Consider the following 18,225-nt stretch of genomic DNA (forward strand, 5'->3'; position numbering starts at 1 on the left):
GGGTCCATAGTGGCCGGTTCGTACTGTCACGGCTGTGTGAGCGGGTGAAGTGAGCTGAGCAACCAGGGGAGACCAGAAACTAAGCGCTGTAGCCGAACAGCTATGCCTTGGCGGAACACAAAAGAATGTGGACAAACAGCAAACGGGGCTCGAACTGAACTAAACTGGGAAACAACTAAACTACAGAGCACAAACCTGAATGAAAACGAGCAGAGGAGGATGACGATGAACAGCAGGGAGAAGACATGGTGGATACACAGACTGACACTGAGTAATACAGACGAACCGGCAACAGGCAGGAGAACACACAGGGCTTAAATACACACACCAGTAATCAGGGGATGAGAGACAGGAGGGCAACACAGCTGGGAGGAATCTGGGCTGACGGGACAGGGGAAACGTAAACTGATCACACTCACATACGACACGGACCTTCACAATAAAACAGGAAACTCAGATACATGGAACCAGACAAGACATTGAACTAAACAGACAGATTCACAAACAGATGGGGAGACACCATAGACAGACAGGTACAGACGCAGACTTAGAGGCAGATCGAAAATAACAGAACTTAAACAATCATCATCTAGAAAATGATAAACTAAAAGCGCTGGGTCACCGACCCAGGACCATGACATGAAGGGACAGATGCATGCCACATGTCCTCTGTCAGGTCTTTGCTGGATTTATTTCTAGTTCTTAAGGACATACCTTTTAGATACTGTTCATCAGAATCAGAATCAGAATCGTGTTTATTGGCCAAGTATATGTGCAGACACATACAGGGAATTTGGTTCCGGTAGATGGTGGCTCTCAAGCACAGCAATGTAAATCTCACACACACAAGTGTCTATATATACACATTACACATACATACACAAAGCTATGTAAACCAACTATAAATAACGAATCTAAACTTATATACATAAAATACAGAAATGAATGAGGTGGAATGAATACTACAAAATGTACATAAGGTGCAGTTGCAGTCTGGCAGTGGGAGCAGTGTGACAGGTCAACTGTTAAGAAGGGAGATGGCGAGGGGAAAGAAACTGTTCCTGTTTCGGGTGGTCCTGGTCTGCAGGCTTCTGTACCGTCTGCCAGAGGGCAGCAGATCAAAAAGTCTGTGTGCAGGGTGTGAGGGGTCTGTGATGATTTTCCCTGCCCGTTTCCTGGTTCTTGAGAGGTACAGATCCTGGATGGAGGGCAGGGGGGCGCTGATGATCCTTTCTGCTGCCCGTACAGTCCGCTGCAGTCTGCTCCTGTCCTGTTTAGTGGCTGCTCCATACCAGACTGTGATGGAGGAGCACAGGACAGACTCAATGACCGCAGTGTAGAACTAGATCAGCAGCTCCTGTGGGAGACTGTACTTCCCCAGTTGTCTCAGGAAGTACATCCTCTGCTGGGTCTTTTTGAGGATGGAGTTGATGTTGGTCTCCCACTTCAGGTCCTGGGAGATGGTTGTACCCAGGAACTTGAAGGTCTTCACAGTTGACACAGGGCTGTCTGATATGGTGAGGGGGAGCAGAGTTGAGGGATGTCTCCTGAAGTCCACTGTCATCTCTACAGTCTTAAGAGTGTTCAGCTCCAGATTGTGCTGACTGCACCAGAGTACCAGCCGCTCAACTTCCTGCCGGTATGCAGACTCATCACCATCTTGAATGAGGCCAATGACAGTGGTGTCATCTGCAAACTTTAGGAGTTTGACAGCCGAGTTATTGGAGGTGCAGTCGTTAGTGTAGAGGGAGAACAGTAGTGTAACTTCTGTAACTTCTGTCGGTGCTGTGCTTTTTTGGAAATCGAATTTCCCAGAGGAACCCACCCGAGGGATTAATAAAGTTCTATCTATCTATCTATCTATCTATCTATCTATCTATCTATCTATCTATCTATCTATCTATCTATCTATCTATCTATCTATCTATCTATCTATCTATCTATCTATCTATCTATCTATCTATCTAGTGGTGAGAGGACACATCCTTGAGGGGCACCAATACTGAGGGACCGGGTTTCAGAGGTGATCTCCCCCAGCCTCACTTGTTGCTTTCTGTCTGTCAGGAAGCTGGTGATCCACTGACAGGTAGCTGGTGACACGCTGAGCTGGGAGAGTTTGGAGGAAAGAAGTTCAGGCACAATGGTGTTAAAAGCCGAACTAAAGTCCACAAACAGGACCCTGGCATAACTCCCGGGCGGTCAAGGTGTTGCAGGATGTAATGCAGCCCCATGTTCACTGCATCATCCACCGACCTGTTTGCCCGGTAGGCAAACTGCAGAGGGTCCAGCTGGTGGCCTGCAATGTCTTTCAGATGGGCTAACACCAGTCGTTCAAAGGATTTCATGACCACAGACGTCAAGGCGACAGGTCTGTAGTCATTCAGTCCTGTGATGGTGGGTTTCTTGGGAACAGGGATGATGGTGGAGCGTTTGAAGCAGGAGGGAACTTCACACAGCTCCAGGGATCTGTTGAAGATGCGAGTAAAGATGGGAGCCAGCTGTTCAGCACAGGTTTTGAGGCAGGAGGGTGAGACGCCATCTGGTCCGGGGGCTTTCCTGGGCTTCTGTTTCTGGAATAGTCGGCTCACATCCTGAGTGTGTATTCTTAGTTTCAGGGAGGAGGAAAGGGGGGTGAGAGGTGTGGTGGAGGTCGTTGAGTCTGGATTGGAGAGGGTGGTGGTGGTCGTTGAGTCTGGATTGGGGAGGGTGGGGGTGGTCGTTGAGTCTTGATTGGGGAGGGGCAGGGTGAAGGGGGGAGAGGTGGAAGGTGTGTTGGGGGTCAATGTCTGAAGCAATGTCCCTGGGGAGGGGAGGGTGGGGCGTGGGAGTCTGTCCGTCTCAAACCTGCAATAGAAAGTGTTTAACTCGTTGGCCAGGTCTTTGTTTGCTTCAATAGTGGGTGGGGGGCGTCTGTAGCTGGTGATTTCCTGCAGGCCCCTCCACACTGACGCAGGGTCGTTGGCTGAGAGCCGTTCTTCCAGCTTCTGGGAGTAGATCCTTTTAGCTGCTTTGATCTCCTTGGTCAGTGTGTTCCTGGCTTTCTTGTACAGGACCCTGTCACCACTTCTGAAGGCGTCCTCCTTGGCCTTACGAAGATGTTGGAGTTTAGGAGTGAACCATGGTTTATTGTTGTTGTATGTGCAAAAGGTCTTTGTTGGCACACACACGTCTTCACAGAAACTGATGTATGATGTCACAGTGTCCGTGAGCTCATCTAGGTTCTCAGATGCAGCTTCAAAAACAGTCCAATCAGTGGAGTCAAAACAGTCCTGCAGTTCCTGCTTTGCTGCGTTAGTCCACTTCTTCACAGTTTTGACTACAGGCTTGGCACGTTTGAGTTTTTGCCTATAAACTGGAATAAGATGGACCATGCAGTGATCAGAATGTCCCAAAGCTGCCCGGGGCACAGAGCGATAGGCATCTTTTAGAGTGGTGTAGCAGTGATCCAGTATGATGTTGTCCCTGGTGGGGCAGTCTATATGCTGTCTGTATTTAGGGAGTTCGTAGTTTAGGTTTGCTCTGTTAAAATCCCCAAGAATAATTGTAAAGGAATCCGGGAATTTCCTCTCCAGGGTAGTAATCTGGTCAGCCAGCTCGCACAGTGCGTTGTTCGCGTTGGCCTGTGGAGGGATGTAAACTCCGGCCAGCATGAAGGAAGAAAACTCCCGCGGTGAATAAAAAGGTTTACAGTTGATGAAAAAACTTTCCAAGTGTGAGCTGCAGTGTTTCTGTAACACTGTGACATCAGTACACCAACCTTCATTAATGTAGAAGCAGACTCCACCACCCTTTGTTTTCCCTGAGAGCTCTGTTTCGCGGTCCGCCCGGTGAAGTTGGAAGCCCGGCAGATTTAAGACAGCGTCTGGGACTCGCTCACTGAGCCAGGTTTCAGTGAAGCAGAGGGCAGCAGAGCGTGCAAAGTCCTTGTTAGTCCGGTTTAAGAGCAGTAATTCGTCGACTTTGTTTGGAAGAGAGCGGAGATTCGCGAGGTGAATGGAGGGGAGTGCCGTGTGGAATCCTCGCCGACGTAGTTTCACCAGCGCACCGGCGCGACTCCCCCGTCTACGTCTTCTCCAGGAGCCACAGAGAGCTGCTGCGCCTCCAACTAAAATCTCCAAAAAACTTTCCGGGTTTGTGAAAAATGGATAAGAACTATAGTGAGATGACTGCCTGATGTTAAGCAGTTGATCTCTGGAGAAAGTGATGTGGTCTGAGTGACCAAAAGCGCAGAAAATAAACAAAAACAAGAAAAGTGCGAGAGAGCGCAGTACCGAGGCTGCCATCCGCGGCGCCATCTTGGAAATAATTCATCTGCTGTAGATAGCTTTTTTTAGGCCTGCATCTTCTTCTTTCTTTCCCCACTTGAGATGTGCTTTTTTAAAAAGTTTACCTGGGTTAGAGTGGAAATATTTATGCTCGTCTGTGAACTGTGGGATATACAGAGCATAATGAAGTATCCACAGACACCAGGACTGTAGAGTGTCACCGCCCATCTTTCACCAAAGCTTAAAAACCCATTTTTTGGTATATTGACTTTCCATTGCAGGCATTTACATAATTTTCATCTCATTTTTGAAAGCACTAAACAAACAGAATAACCTTAATAGGAAGGTTTGCAAAACCTATGGAAGATTTTTAGTTTCAATGCATTTAATATAAGTTGCTTTGAGCAGAAGCATGCATATATATTTATACTTGTTGCCGTAACTTGCTACCAAAGCAAGTCCATGTTGTAATATTTGTAGAGGTGACATTGCTTCATGGTAACCTTTGAAATTTTTCTCATTCGGGCGACTTCATGACAGTGATAGATGGGACCGGTTCTTTTTCTGTTTCTTTACAGATATCCCCTAGCTTGACCTGACAACAGCTGGAACAAGTCAAGTGGACAGAAGATAGTCCCGCTACATAATCCCACCCGGACAGCCGAACACTACTCTTAACAACAAACCAGCCGGTTAGCAGACGCATTAAACTTTGACCAGTCAGGGCTTCAGATAAATGGCTGACAAGCAGATCAGGTAAGGTTACAGAGGTTTGGAGCTGTGGCTTTGTTTTTAATCTAGTGACCATCCACATTTGATATTTTTGTCTTTGTGTTTATGGTTGTTACCTTCATCCAGTTTGCCTGCCAAATTGATCAATGGGGGGATCGCTGGCCTAATCGGAGTGACCTGTGTGTTTCCCATTGACCTGGCCAAGACTCGGCTCCAAAACCAGCAAAATGGATCTCGCCTTTACACTAGCATGTATGACTTTCTTTTCTTTTTCCAGCTTTAATCCACAGTAGCCTTGTGTAGTGTCACTCAGCCTATCAGGCAGCTCTTCAACTGACATACCACAACTGTTGTGCTTGTGTTACAGGTCAGATTGCCTTATTAAGACCATTCGGTCAGAGGGATATTTTGGGATGTACAGAGGTAAAGTGAAGATTTTTGACTTTGTATGTGATTAATGTGCAAACTCATTTAAATATAAGATAATCATTTTTCTAACCTGTGTAGGCTTGTGTGCTTGAAGCACCTCCTGTTATGCGCGTATCAAGTCTGTTCACTTAAACAATGTTTTAATAGTTGATGCTTTTTAGTGTAGTTGGCAGGGACATGGATATCTGCACAGAGCACAGAGCCTCACATTCACCCTCTGATGATGAAATTTATGTCACTCAGACCTAAGTGTATCTTTGCATTCTGCAGATGTGGAAAGTCTAACATGAGATAACATGGGGAGTGGTGGTTTTTCATGTGTCTTTTTTAAGACACAGTTTTAAGAAACATAGATTTCCCTTTATTAGTTTTTACGTAGTTTTTTTTATTGCTCCAAGAATATAAATCCCATGTGGCAAAATAAGAACGACACAACAACCAATGACAGTCACACACATGAGTGAATAACAGTCACTCTTACAAAGGACAAAGGGAAACTGAGGCTATAGATACACACATGAGGTAATCAGGGAAGTGGAAACACTAGGGTAACAAGAAACGGCTAAAACTAATTAAGACAATAACAAAGGAAGTCAAACCTACAACAAGGCACAAGAGGAAATAACTAAGAAGGGAGTCACCTGACAGAGATGAAGATTTAAAAAGTTACAGGAGGATGCTGCGAACGCTAGACTAAACAAGATCAAAATATAAACACTTTTAAATACCAGTGGAAACCAGGTTACAGTAGTAACATGTACTAAAGGCTAAACATACAGCCATTACAATAATCAAGAAAAACCTGGTACACAAAGTTAAACAACAACAAAACTCACAAACTGTAGAGAAAAAAGAGACTACTTAAATACTTATTTTTTTCTTCTTCTTCTTTGTGTCTTACTTTCCTTCTCTGCCATTCTTATCCTCTCAGGAGCTGCCGTGAACTTAACGCTAGTCACACCGGAGAAAGCCATCAAATTAGCTGCAAACGACTTCTTCAGGCATCACTTCTCCAAGGATGGGTGAGAAATGAAAGTGCTGACAGGCAGATTGACACTTGCCCACTCCTCTAATTCCCACTGTAATTAACTGGCGTGTTTACTAGCATATAACCTGACATGTTAGCTGTCTTTAGTGTCACCAAGGCTCCAGCTAATCCCCCATTTTCTGTCATCTTCTCAGAGGCACCGAGCACTTCACGCTGGCTTGTTAACTGTTTGGTTTCTAAATACAGAGTTACATGTACGTGTGAAATATAATTGGCACACAGTGGAATCACATTACATGCGCCAAAAACCGATCACAGTGCGCTGCTGAATAAAAAAGTACCTGTTATCCACCATGAGCACTGTCTGTGCAGACAACCCTGGAGCTCTCTGGGGCATCCGTCTCCATCGCTATGGAGACAAACATGTAGGCTGATGAATGATTGACTTGTCTGGCCCACCTGCTCGCCTTGTGAATTATTAATCTGCCCTTGTGCTTGACATGTTGATATGGAAGACAAAGATTAGCATCACCAGCACTAGTGGTTACAACTCCTTTTTCGAGGACTGTGGAAATGAAGTTGTCTGGCTCTCACACTGTCAGTCTAGTGTCTGCTTTAATCTGATCGCGCTTTTACCTTTTGCTTCTCCAGAAAGATTACTCTGTTCAAAGAGATGTTGGCCGGTTGCGGTGCAGGTACATGCCAGGTGAGTGAGTGAGGCGCTTCTTTAATTGCATCCTCCTGTTCTCCATCTGGAACACCCAGCTTTAACACTGCCAGTGTCAGATCACATCCAAACTACTGGACCTCATTTGTCTCTGCCTACAGCTGGAATTAACCACAGTCACCTTTAAATGAGAGGTGGTAGTCATAAAACATACTTGGGAGTTTCTCACTGCAGATAGTGTTATCTGTGATCTGAATGTGACCTGTAATATTCCTTTTTAGTGAATGATTTCTAATCACTGAGATGCTGTCCCGTTAGCGGGCTATACTCTGGCAGCTAGACGTGAGTGCTCAGATAAGACTCTGTGAGAGTGCTCAGCCATGTGCGCTGAGTGAGTGAGTCAGAAGGAAATGCCTGTTGTCAATGAGGCCAAAGGCTTCAAGCCCGAGGAATGTGATTAGATTAAGTGTAGCAGACCTTGGATTAAGATTGCAGCTGAGAACATGACCATCTCACCCTTAATCCAGTTAACTAGTTACTACTGTGTGGATTAGAGAGGAAAACAAGAGTTGGCATTTAACTAATGGATGAAATTAGATTTACACTGCACTTGTTTTGTTCCCCCCTCCACTCTATTAATCAGTCGTTTCAGATTAATTTGTTCACAGTCTGTAAATGTTGACAGTTTATGTGAAACCTTTATTTTGCTCTAATTGTAGGTTATTGTCACAACTCCTATGGAGATGTTGAAAATTCAGCTCCAAGATGCTGGGCGGATTGGTAAGAGGAGATCTAATCTAGCAAATACTGCGTTGTTTGTGACATTGTGTAGTAACAGTGGCCTCATGTGGTCACGTCAGAGATGACAACAGTTTTATCTTATTGTCTTTTTTTCTGTTACAAATCCAAAATGTTTGTTCATGTATACCTGCTCTTAGCATCGAGTGCTTGAACTTTTCTTTTAATGTTCCCTGCAATTTGTAGCTGCTCAAAGGAAGCTGATGCCAGAGACAGTGGCAGCAGGTACCGTGGAGACGAAATCCCCGACAGCCATGCAGATAACCAGACAGTTACTGAGGGAAAAGGGCATTGCTGGGCTGTATAAAGGCCTTGGTGCCACGCTGCTCAGGTAAAACAGATTTGGCAACTGTACTTTTGTAGTTTTAGTGAATTTCTCAGAACTTACTGTCATGGTTTTATTTCTCTGATTTTATAGGGATGTTCCATTCTCTATTATCTATTTCCCCCTTTTCGCCAACTTGAATAACTTTGGAAAAAGAGGCGCAGAGGGCCCTGCTCCTTTCTATGTTTCGTTTATATCAGGCTGCGTTGCGGGAAGCACAGCAGCTGTGGCTGTAAACCCCGTTGATGGTGAGCAGTGGCACTGAGAACACTGTTTCTGCAGTCTTTGCACTGATGTTTGATGTTATATTTACCTGAACTCACTGTGTTGCAGTTATAAAGACTAGACTGCAGTCGCTGACCCGAGGGAACACAGAAGACACGTACGCTGGAGTGACTGACTGCATCAGGTGACCTAATTATGCTTTTACAGCACATGCAAAGTGCTATGTACAGTCACCCGCCATGTCTGCCGGTGCTGGATGTGTTTTTGGGTTAATCCTATGTTTTCCTGTTTGTTCCCCAGGAAAATCATGCGTAACGAGGGTCCATCAGCCTTCCTGAAGGGAGCCTACTGTCGAGCCTTGGTTATCGCTCCTCTGTTTGGCATCGCCCAGGTGGTCTACTTCCTGGGCGTGGGTGAATTTATCCTCAGCTTCTTGCCTAAAAAAGACAAATAAGGAGCACCTCCTTTCTGCCTTTCCCTCCCATAATGCATTACACCAACTTCGCGAAGATTCATCCCATACCGAGAGAAGTTTGTGATGGGTCCGAGCGTGACCATTAGTACAGATTGTTTTTTTGTGTTGAATGTGTTCAAATCATTCAGGAGGGAGCCTTAGTTTGCCAAGCTGCCTATGGCGGCACAAAAAAAAATCCAGTTGGCAGGTTTAGCCAGCTCTCTGGAAATAAAGCCACAAATATCAGCTTGTTTTAAGTTTGAAAAAGAATATCACTTTATAATTACAACATTGTACTTATCTTTTTGAATATGATTGTTAAAGTTTTAAAGCAGATGTACTGCCCTCGGTTGCTGCAGTTCTGCCACCCTACAGTACCAAATTTTAGTCTTTAAGTGACAGATGAAATCTTACCAGTTGGTTTGAAACTATAAATTATAAATGATGATGATCAGATTAAAAATAAATGCACATTCCTTACTTAGGCAAGTAGAAGAATATTAGTCCTGTAAAACAAAAAAAACAAATCAAAAACACAACCTTCCCTTAACCTTATGTCTTAAAAGGTAACACACAACGAGTTACAGTAACACAGGCCTCTGTTTCAGACAAAGACCGAGGCAACTTGTTGATGTGATACCAGCACAATCGCTATGATCTTTCCATAGGAGCCACATCCCTTCCTGTAAGTGGTTGTAATGAACCCAGCCATTCAGCTCTGAGCACACTTTGATTGCCATGGCTTTTTAAGTAGATCAGGTTCCATCTGATGCGTTGCACTACCACAATGGTTCAACTGTTGGCCCCCCTCCACTACGACTATAGCTTTGTTTCGTGGATACACACTGGACTGAAGCACCAGTGTGAGAATCGGTGCTCAACTACAAACTACATGCGTAAACTTTGTTTGAACTTTGACGGAATCACAAAACAGCTGCGCCCTCACGCCTTTTTATGGGTCAAGCGTATCGCACTCCTGCCCACACCCCAATCACTGATGTCACAGCGGGGGTTTAGTTAGCCTTTGTCAGGCGACCGAAAACACCTGCTGTGACATCACTGATTGGATTGCGACCTAAAGTGCAGCAAGCAGTTTTCTGCCACGCGTGATGCACGGTGGATTCAGACGGACAGCATTGCTGTGAACACTAAATGAGCTGAAAGTAATTCTAATGGAAAGCCAGATTATTAGTAATTATTGATGCTAACAAACGGTCAGACCTCACCTCCTGAGATTTATGAATACAGTCATCCATTGTGGAGCCAGCAAGTCCAGAGCATTTCATCCTCACATCAGATACAGACCAAATTATTTTTGTTTACAGATGAGTTCATATTCAGTTTGAATTCTTTATCCAAACTTGAATTCAATGGCAGGACCCAAAGAGCTAAAAATCCTTTGGATATCAAAAAATCACACTAATGCGTTCTCAGTGCAGTCGATGATTTTTTTTTAACCAAACATCTGTTTATTTGCTTTAGAGGGTTTTGTTTGCTTTAAGCTGCGAGGGAAAGCAGCCCTGTTGTATCTCGTTTATGCATCACGACACTGAAGCGCTGCCATTGGTTTATCTCACCGGAGATCAAGGTGACTTTGAAGTGTATTATTCCAATCACATTCCCTCCTTGTTCCCACCGTTCAAGCAGCTCGTCAACTGCACTGTTGCACTGTAGATACACGATGCAACTTTTCAGTGTATTTAATTTGTGGGAGTGAGCTTTATTTATCGATATTCCTTTCTGTGGGCAGTATAGCACTATGTATTTGTGTGTTGTTTTTCTTTTCCTGTGTCAAAGTGTCCACCTTAACTATATTGTAAACATGCAGATGATATGAACTTGACGTTTTAGGATTTATTGTTTGTTTTGTAAATGATGGCTTTTTTGCACACCTACCTCTCCAGCTCCCCTGTCAATTGATGTTGTGGTGATTTTTATGTTTTATGATGATGTGGACATATCGAATGAAGGAATATTAACGCCGGACACATCATATGAACTTAAATGCAACATTTTAATGAGATTTTTTTCTTAAATGTTTGCAGTGGGAAACATTAGTGTCGTTTTCTTTTTTTTTCTTTCTTTTTTTTTCTTTTTGGAGGGGGTGGGGGGGGGGAGGCATTTCTGCCTATTGCCTATTGCTATTGTTTAAGTGTGGGTCAGCCTGTTTCATCAGCTAGGACCAAATGAAGCATCGGTGATAGAGGGAAGTGTCTTTTGTTTTAAGTTAACGACTCGCAGAAATGCTTAAAGAGTTCTAAAAATTAAATGTGAAAGCCGACAGAGACCTGCTGGCATCGGACGGTAAAGAAAATCTGTCTGTTTTGAATGGTGCTTCTTTCATGAGGTGGCTGCAATATGACAGTGGCTGCACTAACGACCAAGGCCACACTGACTGAATCACTTCGAGCTAATCTCAGCGTTATCAATGTCTTAACTGAAAGCCATAGGTCAGTGAGGGACATCATCTGGCACCTCCAGCCATGTCGGCAGATAATAAGATGGCCCGTCTGCTCACGTGAGCTTGGCTTCATAAAGTACCGCTGTAATTTTTCTTTTTGTTTTTCTTTTCCACATTCCAAGTTCATTTCGTATTTGCTGTTATTGTCATCACAATGCCTACGTTTGTCTCGTCCAGATTTCCTTTAAAAGCCCACCCCTCCCTCGTTGCTCTCGGATCGTTCTCATCTGTTTTTTTGCCCGAACTTTGAACACACTGCGCAAGTCAATTTTCTTTAAACCCTGCTGTGAATTTAAACTGACCTTGTGCATTAGGTTTTTTGTGTGTATGTGCGTGTGTGTCTGAAGGTGTAGTGGTGTAGTTGATGTGTAGTTGTTAGTGTGACACCGCGGTATTTTTCTCTTGATTCTCTTGATTGTCGGTCCAGTGCCCTCCCCCCTCCCGTTCTTTCTATCTGTTGCCCTCCTCTGCCATCCAATCTGTCCAGCATCTGTCGCCAGGGTGCGGGCTAACACAGAGGAGCTTTTAAAACACCAAATGTACGACCCGGAGTGTATACAATCAAAGAAAGCACAAAGGATCATTAGGCACAAGAGACCCGCTTTGGATACTCGAAATCTTGGAAATCCATCTGCTGCTTTTGCAGACGTGATTTAAAAGTCTTGATTTATTTCTTTGCAGAAGTCTTGAATGAAATGAACATGCTAGCTTATGTATGTCTGTAAAACTGGATCCATAGGGCGGAGACAACAGGTCGTTATAAGAGACCCAACGTGATGGTGTTCACTACGTCAGCCGTCACCAGTTATCCACAAATGTATATCTCGTACATATTCTAAACGAATCTAATATAAGAATGTAATGTAGGTGAGATGTATTATGAATATAGTGAAGAGTTTATTACGTTTTAATCTAAAGATTTGTGCTTTACACATTCACCGAGAAATTTCACGAACCAGCTCACTGATATGCAATAAGTAAAGCCACACACACACACAGACACTCAGTAGGAAAAAAGTAAACGCTGAACACCATCTGTCAGTCACAGGAAACACAGTGTATGAATAATGCAGCTGGGGGGACCTTGGAGGCCTTTTGGGGGGTCTGAGCTCATTTCACGGCCTCTGTTCTCTTCCTCCAAGAGGAATTGTGCATTATAGCACTTTAGAAATCGAGGACCCCCCACCCCCGCTGTCCACCTACAAAGTCTCTCTATGACATAGAGGGTGTTTATGAATATGTGGTGAATGACACGGTTGTCTTAGACATGGTTTACAATGCAATGGAAAATAAATAAATTGTGTTCCCTGTCACAATTCGCTGTTAAATAAACTCACTGTCCTGAAATCTCCTGTTGTGGTTGTCTGTGTGCTGAGTGTCACACTTTTTCCAACTCTCATTATTGTGGTCCGGCGGTCGTCCGAGAGAACACAGAAGAACTGACACAGCGTTTTTTTTTTGTTTTTTTTCACGTGTAATAGTGCTGTGAAGACTAAACAGTAGGGCTATGTTTTGAAGACTACAAGGATGACATTGTGGCTCCTCGGGGCACGGGTGCAGCTGTGACTGCTGTTATGGTTTTTGCCCGATGAAGCCACCAGGTGTCAGTGTGGGGTCGCAGTAGAGCTGTGATCCTCTAGTGGGAGTGGGAAGAGAGCAGAACAGCGCCTTATACTACAGGTGTATGCTAAGCTGGGGTGGTGTGGTAGAAGATCACGCGCTCCCATCTCACTCACTGTTTCAGCTTTCTTTTGTTAGTCTCTTACAGCTGTGGCAGACCTTATAGGCAGCTGAGCCTCTTTTACCTGAGCTCTTTGTGGTTGCACTCGCTGAATAAGGTCTATGTGTTTAGAACTTGCATGATAGGAATAAGTGCATTTTCTTGTGCAATTTAGCCTAATGTTTGGGGTTTAGGATTCCTGCTTGTGTCAGCAGAACATATTCATTATTAATCCCTTGCTGTTTGCAATGAATTTAACATTTTGTTCATGGCATTAGTTCTCTGGGTGCTATTTTGCAGCAGCCTGCAGCATTATTACATCATAGCACTTTCATACAGCCCTGCATGCACACCACACACACCCCGCTCTCTCTTTTTCTGTATGTCTTTGTCTTTGATCTTATTTAGGCAGAGTTAGATTTCACATTGAAAGCTGTTCCTCTCTGAGAGACTCCTTTCCTATCCACTCCAGTGTTTACACGCACAGCAGATTAGCTGAAGGCTCATTTTACCACAATGACAACACTTTGAAATACAGAAATAAGCACCAGCTGCTGTTCTTTTCCTCACTCGAGTCCTTTTCATGTGTCATGACTAAAGCTTTCCACCGTGAACTATTATTAGCCTTTCCTGCTTTCTAACAAGAGGATGGGAGAAGGTGGAGGAAGAGGTGGTCTAAGTTGGGCTTAATGGGAAAGGATGATGAAGGAAAGAGGAAATCAGAGGTGGAGACAGCAGAGGACCATCTACAGAAGGAGCAGAGAGCCGGAGGAAGGGAGGGGATGACGGTGATGTGTATATAGGTCACTAAATCAATGGGAATCAGGTTTTTGAAGGGGAGAGAAGGGGGTATTTATAGATACCAGTGGAGACAGATGCATCAGTGACAGGCACAATGCTGCTGGGAGCACAGGGGCGGGGGGTGGTGGCTGTGGCGTGGGGCAGGGGGTGCGAATAGACTGTGGTCAAATTAGCCTGTGGAGAATTCTCCTAACAAATGGCAAAAAGATTCTCAGGTCGTGAACAAATAGCACGAAGCGCAGTGGAAAACAAAATATAATCAAATGGAAATCACTGCAGGACGCTCTGAGCAAATGACCTTCGCAGCTCTATTGACAAAACGCAGGCAAACAGTTAGTTGAGGTATTGCAAATGCACACAGCATTTGCATCTACAGTACAGCTCTTCTCATATCCTATTGAATTTCTAATCTGTGATATCAGAGGGCCACGTGACGGAATAGAATATTAGCTTTCTATTTTGCAGACTTGTGTGGGTAACATTCACATTTATTACTCAGGCGATCTGAGAGTCTCTGATAGTCTGTGAAGTACAATAACATACCGCAGGAGACGCTGTCAGAATTTCACAGCAGAGGGAATTGATGACCAGTGTCCATTTTAATGATAATTTGTTTTCAGATTTAATGCCATGGATTAATTGAACTACTTCTATTTTTTTACAACATCTACTGAGTGGCAAATGTTATGATGTGGGCTCTATGGTTTAGTTTTAATAACTGTCATGACTTATCCCATTTATTTTATAATGCTCTAGCTTCATGCGACAGGAAGTTCCAGCACAACTTGGAAATTTGCTCATAGAAAGGGAAAAAAATAATTGAAAATGTTTTAATTTGCTTTCTAACTGGCTTTTTCTAGAACTAAGTCAAGGTCATGGACAAACTGTTCCTTCACCACTTCCTGGGCTGCCAATGGGTGATGTAAGGCAGGCTGAATACCGAGTGGTAAAATAACCGACATCTCATTTCTGCATCTAATATAGGGATAGTCGTCACATCACCTTGCATCAAAAAGTGACAGGGGAAGCACCCAATGACTCCAAGAAAGCCCTCAGTCTGCCCGGGGCCTAATGATGCGGTCGGCAAACTCATGCAGGATACCCTCTTGCATGAAATACTATACAACGCGGGGATATGGATATGAGGCAGGTGGGGTGAAGTGACAGGGCCAGATGGGTTTCCAACTTTTCTCGCATCATATCAGTGTTAGGTGGTAGTGAAGCACTGGGTTTTACAAATTGATCCATTAAAATGTGTCATTCAGACAGTGTGCCGAGTACATGAGCGCTGCCATTGGTTTGTCTTTATTAATTAAAGACAATTAATTAAAGACTGGTGATTCCACTCCACTATTATCATATCATTTTTAAGAAATGCACTTTTAATATTCAACATTTGTTTGGATATTTAAATAGTTATTTAGTAATGATTAGCATCACTGTTGATTAAATATTTACTTATAACTTTTTTTTTTCGAGTCACATGTACTCATGTAAACAAATTACATGGAAAATTAACATGTGATCAGATTACTTAAAGTCAGCATTTTGGGCATGAACTTCTTCCTGAGTGGATCAAATCAGTTAATGTTGGCATCAACGAACAAAAGCTTGAACTCTACTGGAGAAGGAGACAGTTTTGCTTGATAAATAGCTTAAATGAGGATTTAGTTGTCAGCTAATCATTTCACCTGCATTTTACATGCACAACCTATGGCCATTCTAATAAAAGAATCACTGGGCATTTACATTTTTAACGCATTAATCTTCTGATTAAAAGAGAAGCTAAAGACTGAAATGAACGCAGGATTTTGCTTGTAATTTGGTACCTTTACACAGTTAAAAGCTGTTTAAACCAAAGAGTTTTCCAAATTAACCTGTGCAACATGGTTACAAGCCCTGCCTAAATAAGTCTCCATCGGTGGGCTGTGACTGCACTCCCCTTTACGCGCACAGGCACATTTTTAAATATGATAAACATATGCAAAGCAAGCGAAATTATAAAAAAAAATCACACGTGGCAGACTTCTTAACACTGCTGCAAAAGTCACTTTCCCCATTTTGTCCTCTGAGCCACAGCGCACAGTGGTTATTAGAGAGAGAGAGAGAGAGAGAAGGAGGCAGGGAGAGGAAGAGAGGGAGGGAGGGAGATAGTGAGAGTCTCAAACTGGTTAGCCTACCTATCCACTAGGAGGAGAGAGGAGAAGCTGTTGAGGAGAGCAACAAAAACAATAAACAGCTACTACTACGAAATCACATCAGCGGAGCTCACGGTACGCGCCGGAGGAGTACGCAAACAAATACCTGCGATCGCGTTTGCCTCGGAGTGAAGTAACAGCCATGTATCTGAACAGGGAAGAGGACAATAGCAAAGGTAAGATCCCGTCAAGAATTGTGCCCCTCTGTGCGGAGGGAGAGAGCGTCCTGTGACAGTTTCAAGGTGTTTCATTTCTGACCCGCTGCTTCCTTTTGAGGTGACTGGCACGAAAAGGTGGTGGTGTTAGGGAATGAGAGAGGGGGGTGTACCCTCCCGCCATCCCCAACCTCCTCGTTAACGTAATTCTTCTGAACAAGCCCCATCTCATCCTTTGGCATGGACCGGGGATGCTGGTGAGAAGTGTGGGCTGTCATTATGTAATATCTGTGCAGTTAATTGCCTCCTAGGAGAATCTTTAGCCCATTCCTGCATTTCTACCAGTGCACCATTTGAACCATCAATTGTGAACCTGTTGTAAGCACATCTACTTTGTCATATGCATGGATTTGCCAGCGTGCATTGCGTTGTGTTGTTGGAGCTTTCGGGACATTTGCAACAGCTACTTAATAAGGGCAGCATAACACAAGGTCAAAGCCCTTAGCTACAGTGAAACCTGTGTGCATGTAGATGTGTATTTATGGTGTGCCTGACATCCTGCAAGAAAAAATAAATTACTAATGGGCTGCAGCTTATTGCTTAACGGGGAGAGACAACCGTGCAGCCGCTAGAGGGTTAAAGAGGGTACAAAGGAGGAATATTTGAGTAATCTCTCCCACGTGTTTTTGAGGCGTGATTTCTTCTCTCGTCGGGTGCCCAGAAGCACACTCGACTCGCGTCCCCTGCCGTCACCAGCAAGCATAAATATAACTCTCCCGGGCTGAGAGGTAATGCTAATTACCACCTAAATCTTCAGGTTATACGGAAATAACACCTGCTGCTTTTTTCTTTTTTCTTTTTTTTTTTTTTACCGAGGACAGGGCTAGGGGGAGTGGCGGGACGTGCTGAGAGGGGTGGTGGTGTAAAAAGAGCAAAAAAAAAAAAGGAAAAAAAAGAAAAAGAGAAAAAGAAGAAAAAAGAAGCAGAGTGGGAGGGCCCGTTTTTTGTTCATTTCCCTGTAATGCGAGATAATGTGATCCCCAGCACACATGCAAGGACCACAACACGATGTACTGTACGGGGATGTGTGGCAGCAGCATCGGCAGCACCACTGGGGACGGAGAGAGATGCTGGCTTTAGAAACAATGATGCAAGTGAGATCAGCGAATAAATGCGGTGTCAGAAACAGCAGAAATATGGGCTTGATTACACAGCACCCCCCCCCCCCCCCAACCAGCACACACACACACACACACACACACACACACACACACACACACACACACACGCCCACGCCTCAGAAAAAACCTTCAACACTAGACACTTTGGGGGAACCTGAGAAGACTGAAGCACCTTTAAAGTGATGTGTCTCCAGAATAAAGAGAACTGATGATAAGTCACAGTAAAGCAATGTACCCCCCCCCCCCCCCCCCTTCAAAAAAGTCAAGGGGTTCCAATAGGGTACAAAAACATGTCGTTTTTTTTTTGGGGGGGGGGGGGGGGGGGTCATCTCACCTCTTTAAAATTCACACTGATGCAACAAAATTCACTGTTTTAATTATTCTTGCTGACATTCGCGTGGAGGGTTCCCAGTTGAGTGTGAAGCTGCTTAAGCATGCAAAACTGGACTGGACATGACTTTAGTGGCCAAACCTATTGGCACCCACTGGTGAGTTTGGACCCTTTTTGGGGGGGTGCCTAAGCACATCTGAATTTCATCATAGCACAGCACAGGTTACAGCTAAAAGCAACTCTATTACTAATGTCCAGATATATAAAGTGGCACTAAGACTTTTTAAAATTGCTTAAAGTACAATGGACTAGCTTTGTGTGGTTAAGATACTGACAAAAGCTATTATCTGCTTTGCAACAAATTGTTCTTTAACTCTGGAAAATTATGGTCAACATAATTGAGCCTTTGCCTCAGGTTTTATAACTGAAGTGCCCACCCCAAAACCAGTATAAGAACTGTGATTATTCATTCTGAGTCATTCTTAGACAGTACAA

The 18,225-nt window shown here is 44.0% G+C and overlaps 1 protein-coding gene across 1 annotated transcript in view; it reads left to right on the top strand.

Moving 5' to 3' along the window:
• slc25a22a (solute carrier family 25 member 22a) overlaps positions 1–12,691 on the top strand; it is a 22,541-nt gene extending 9,850 nt beyond the window's left edge. Inside the window, exons 2-11 of the mRNA XM_026175739.2 lie at positions 4,844–5,021; positions 5,124–5,249; positions 5,365–5,420; positions 6,358–6,448; positions 7,066–7,120; positions 7,801–7,861; positions 8,066–8,210; positions 8,298–8,452; positions 8,538–8,613; positions 8,730–12,691. Coding sequence (XP_026031524.1) covers positions 5,002–5,021; positions 5,124–5,249; positions 5,365–5,420; positions 6,358–6,448; positions 7,066–7,120; positions 7,801–7,861; positions 8,066–8,210; positions 8,298–8,452; positions 8,538–8,613; positions 8,730–8,883 — 939 coding nt within the window. The 5' untranslated portion in view covers positions 4,844–5,001 and the 3' untranslated portion in view covers positions 8,884–12,691. The remainder of the gene's footprint in view (positions 1–4,843; positions 5,022–5,123; positions 5,250–5,364; positions 5,421–6,357; positions 6,449–7,065; positions 7,121–7,800; positions 7,862–8,065; positions 8,211–8,297; positions 8,453–8,537; positions 8,614–8,729) is intronic.
• The last annotated feature ends 5,534 nt before the right edge of the window (positions 12,692–18,225 follow it).

The sequence above is a fragment of the Astatotilapia calliptera genome, chromosome 7 (assembly GCF_964374335.1).
Source record: "Astatotilapia calliptera chromosome 7, fAstCal68.1, whole genome shotgun sequence".
NCBI classification, from domain to species: domain Eukaryota; kingdom Metazoa; phylum Chordata; class Actinopteri; order Cichliformes; family Cichlidae; genus Astatotilapia; species Astatotilapia calliptera.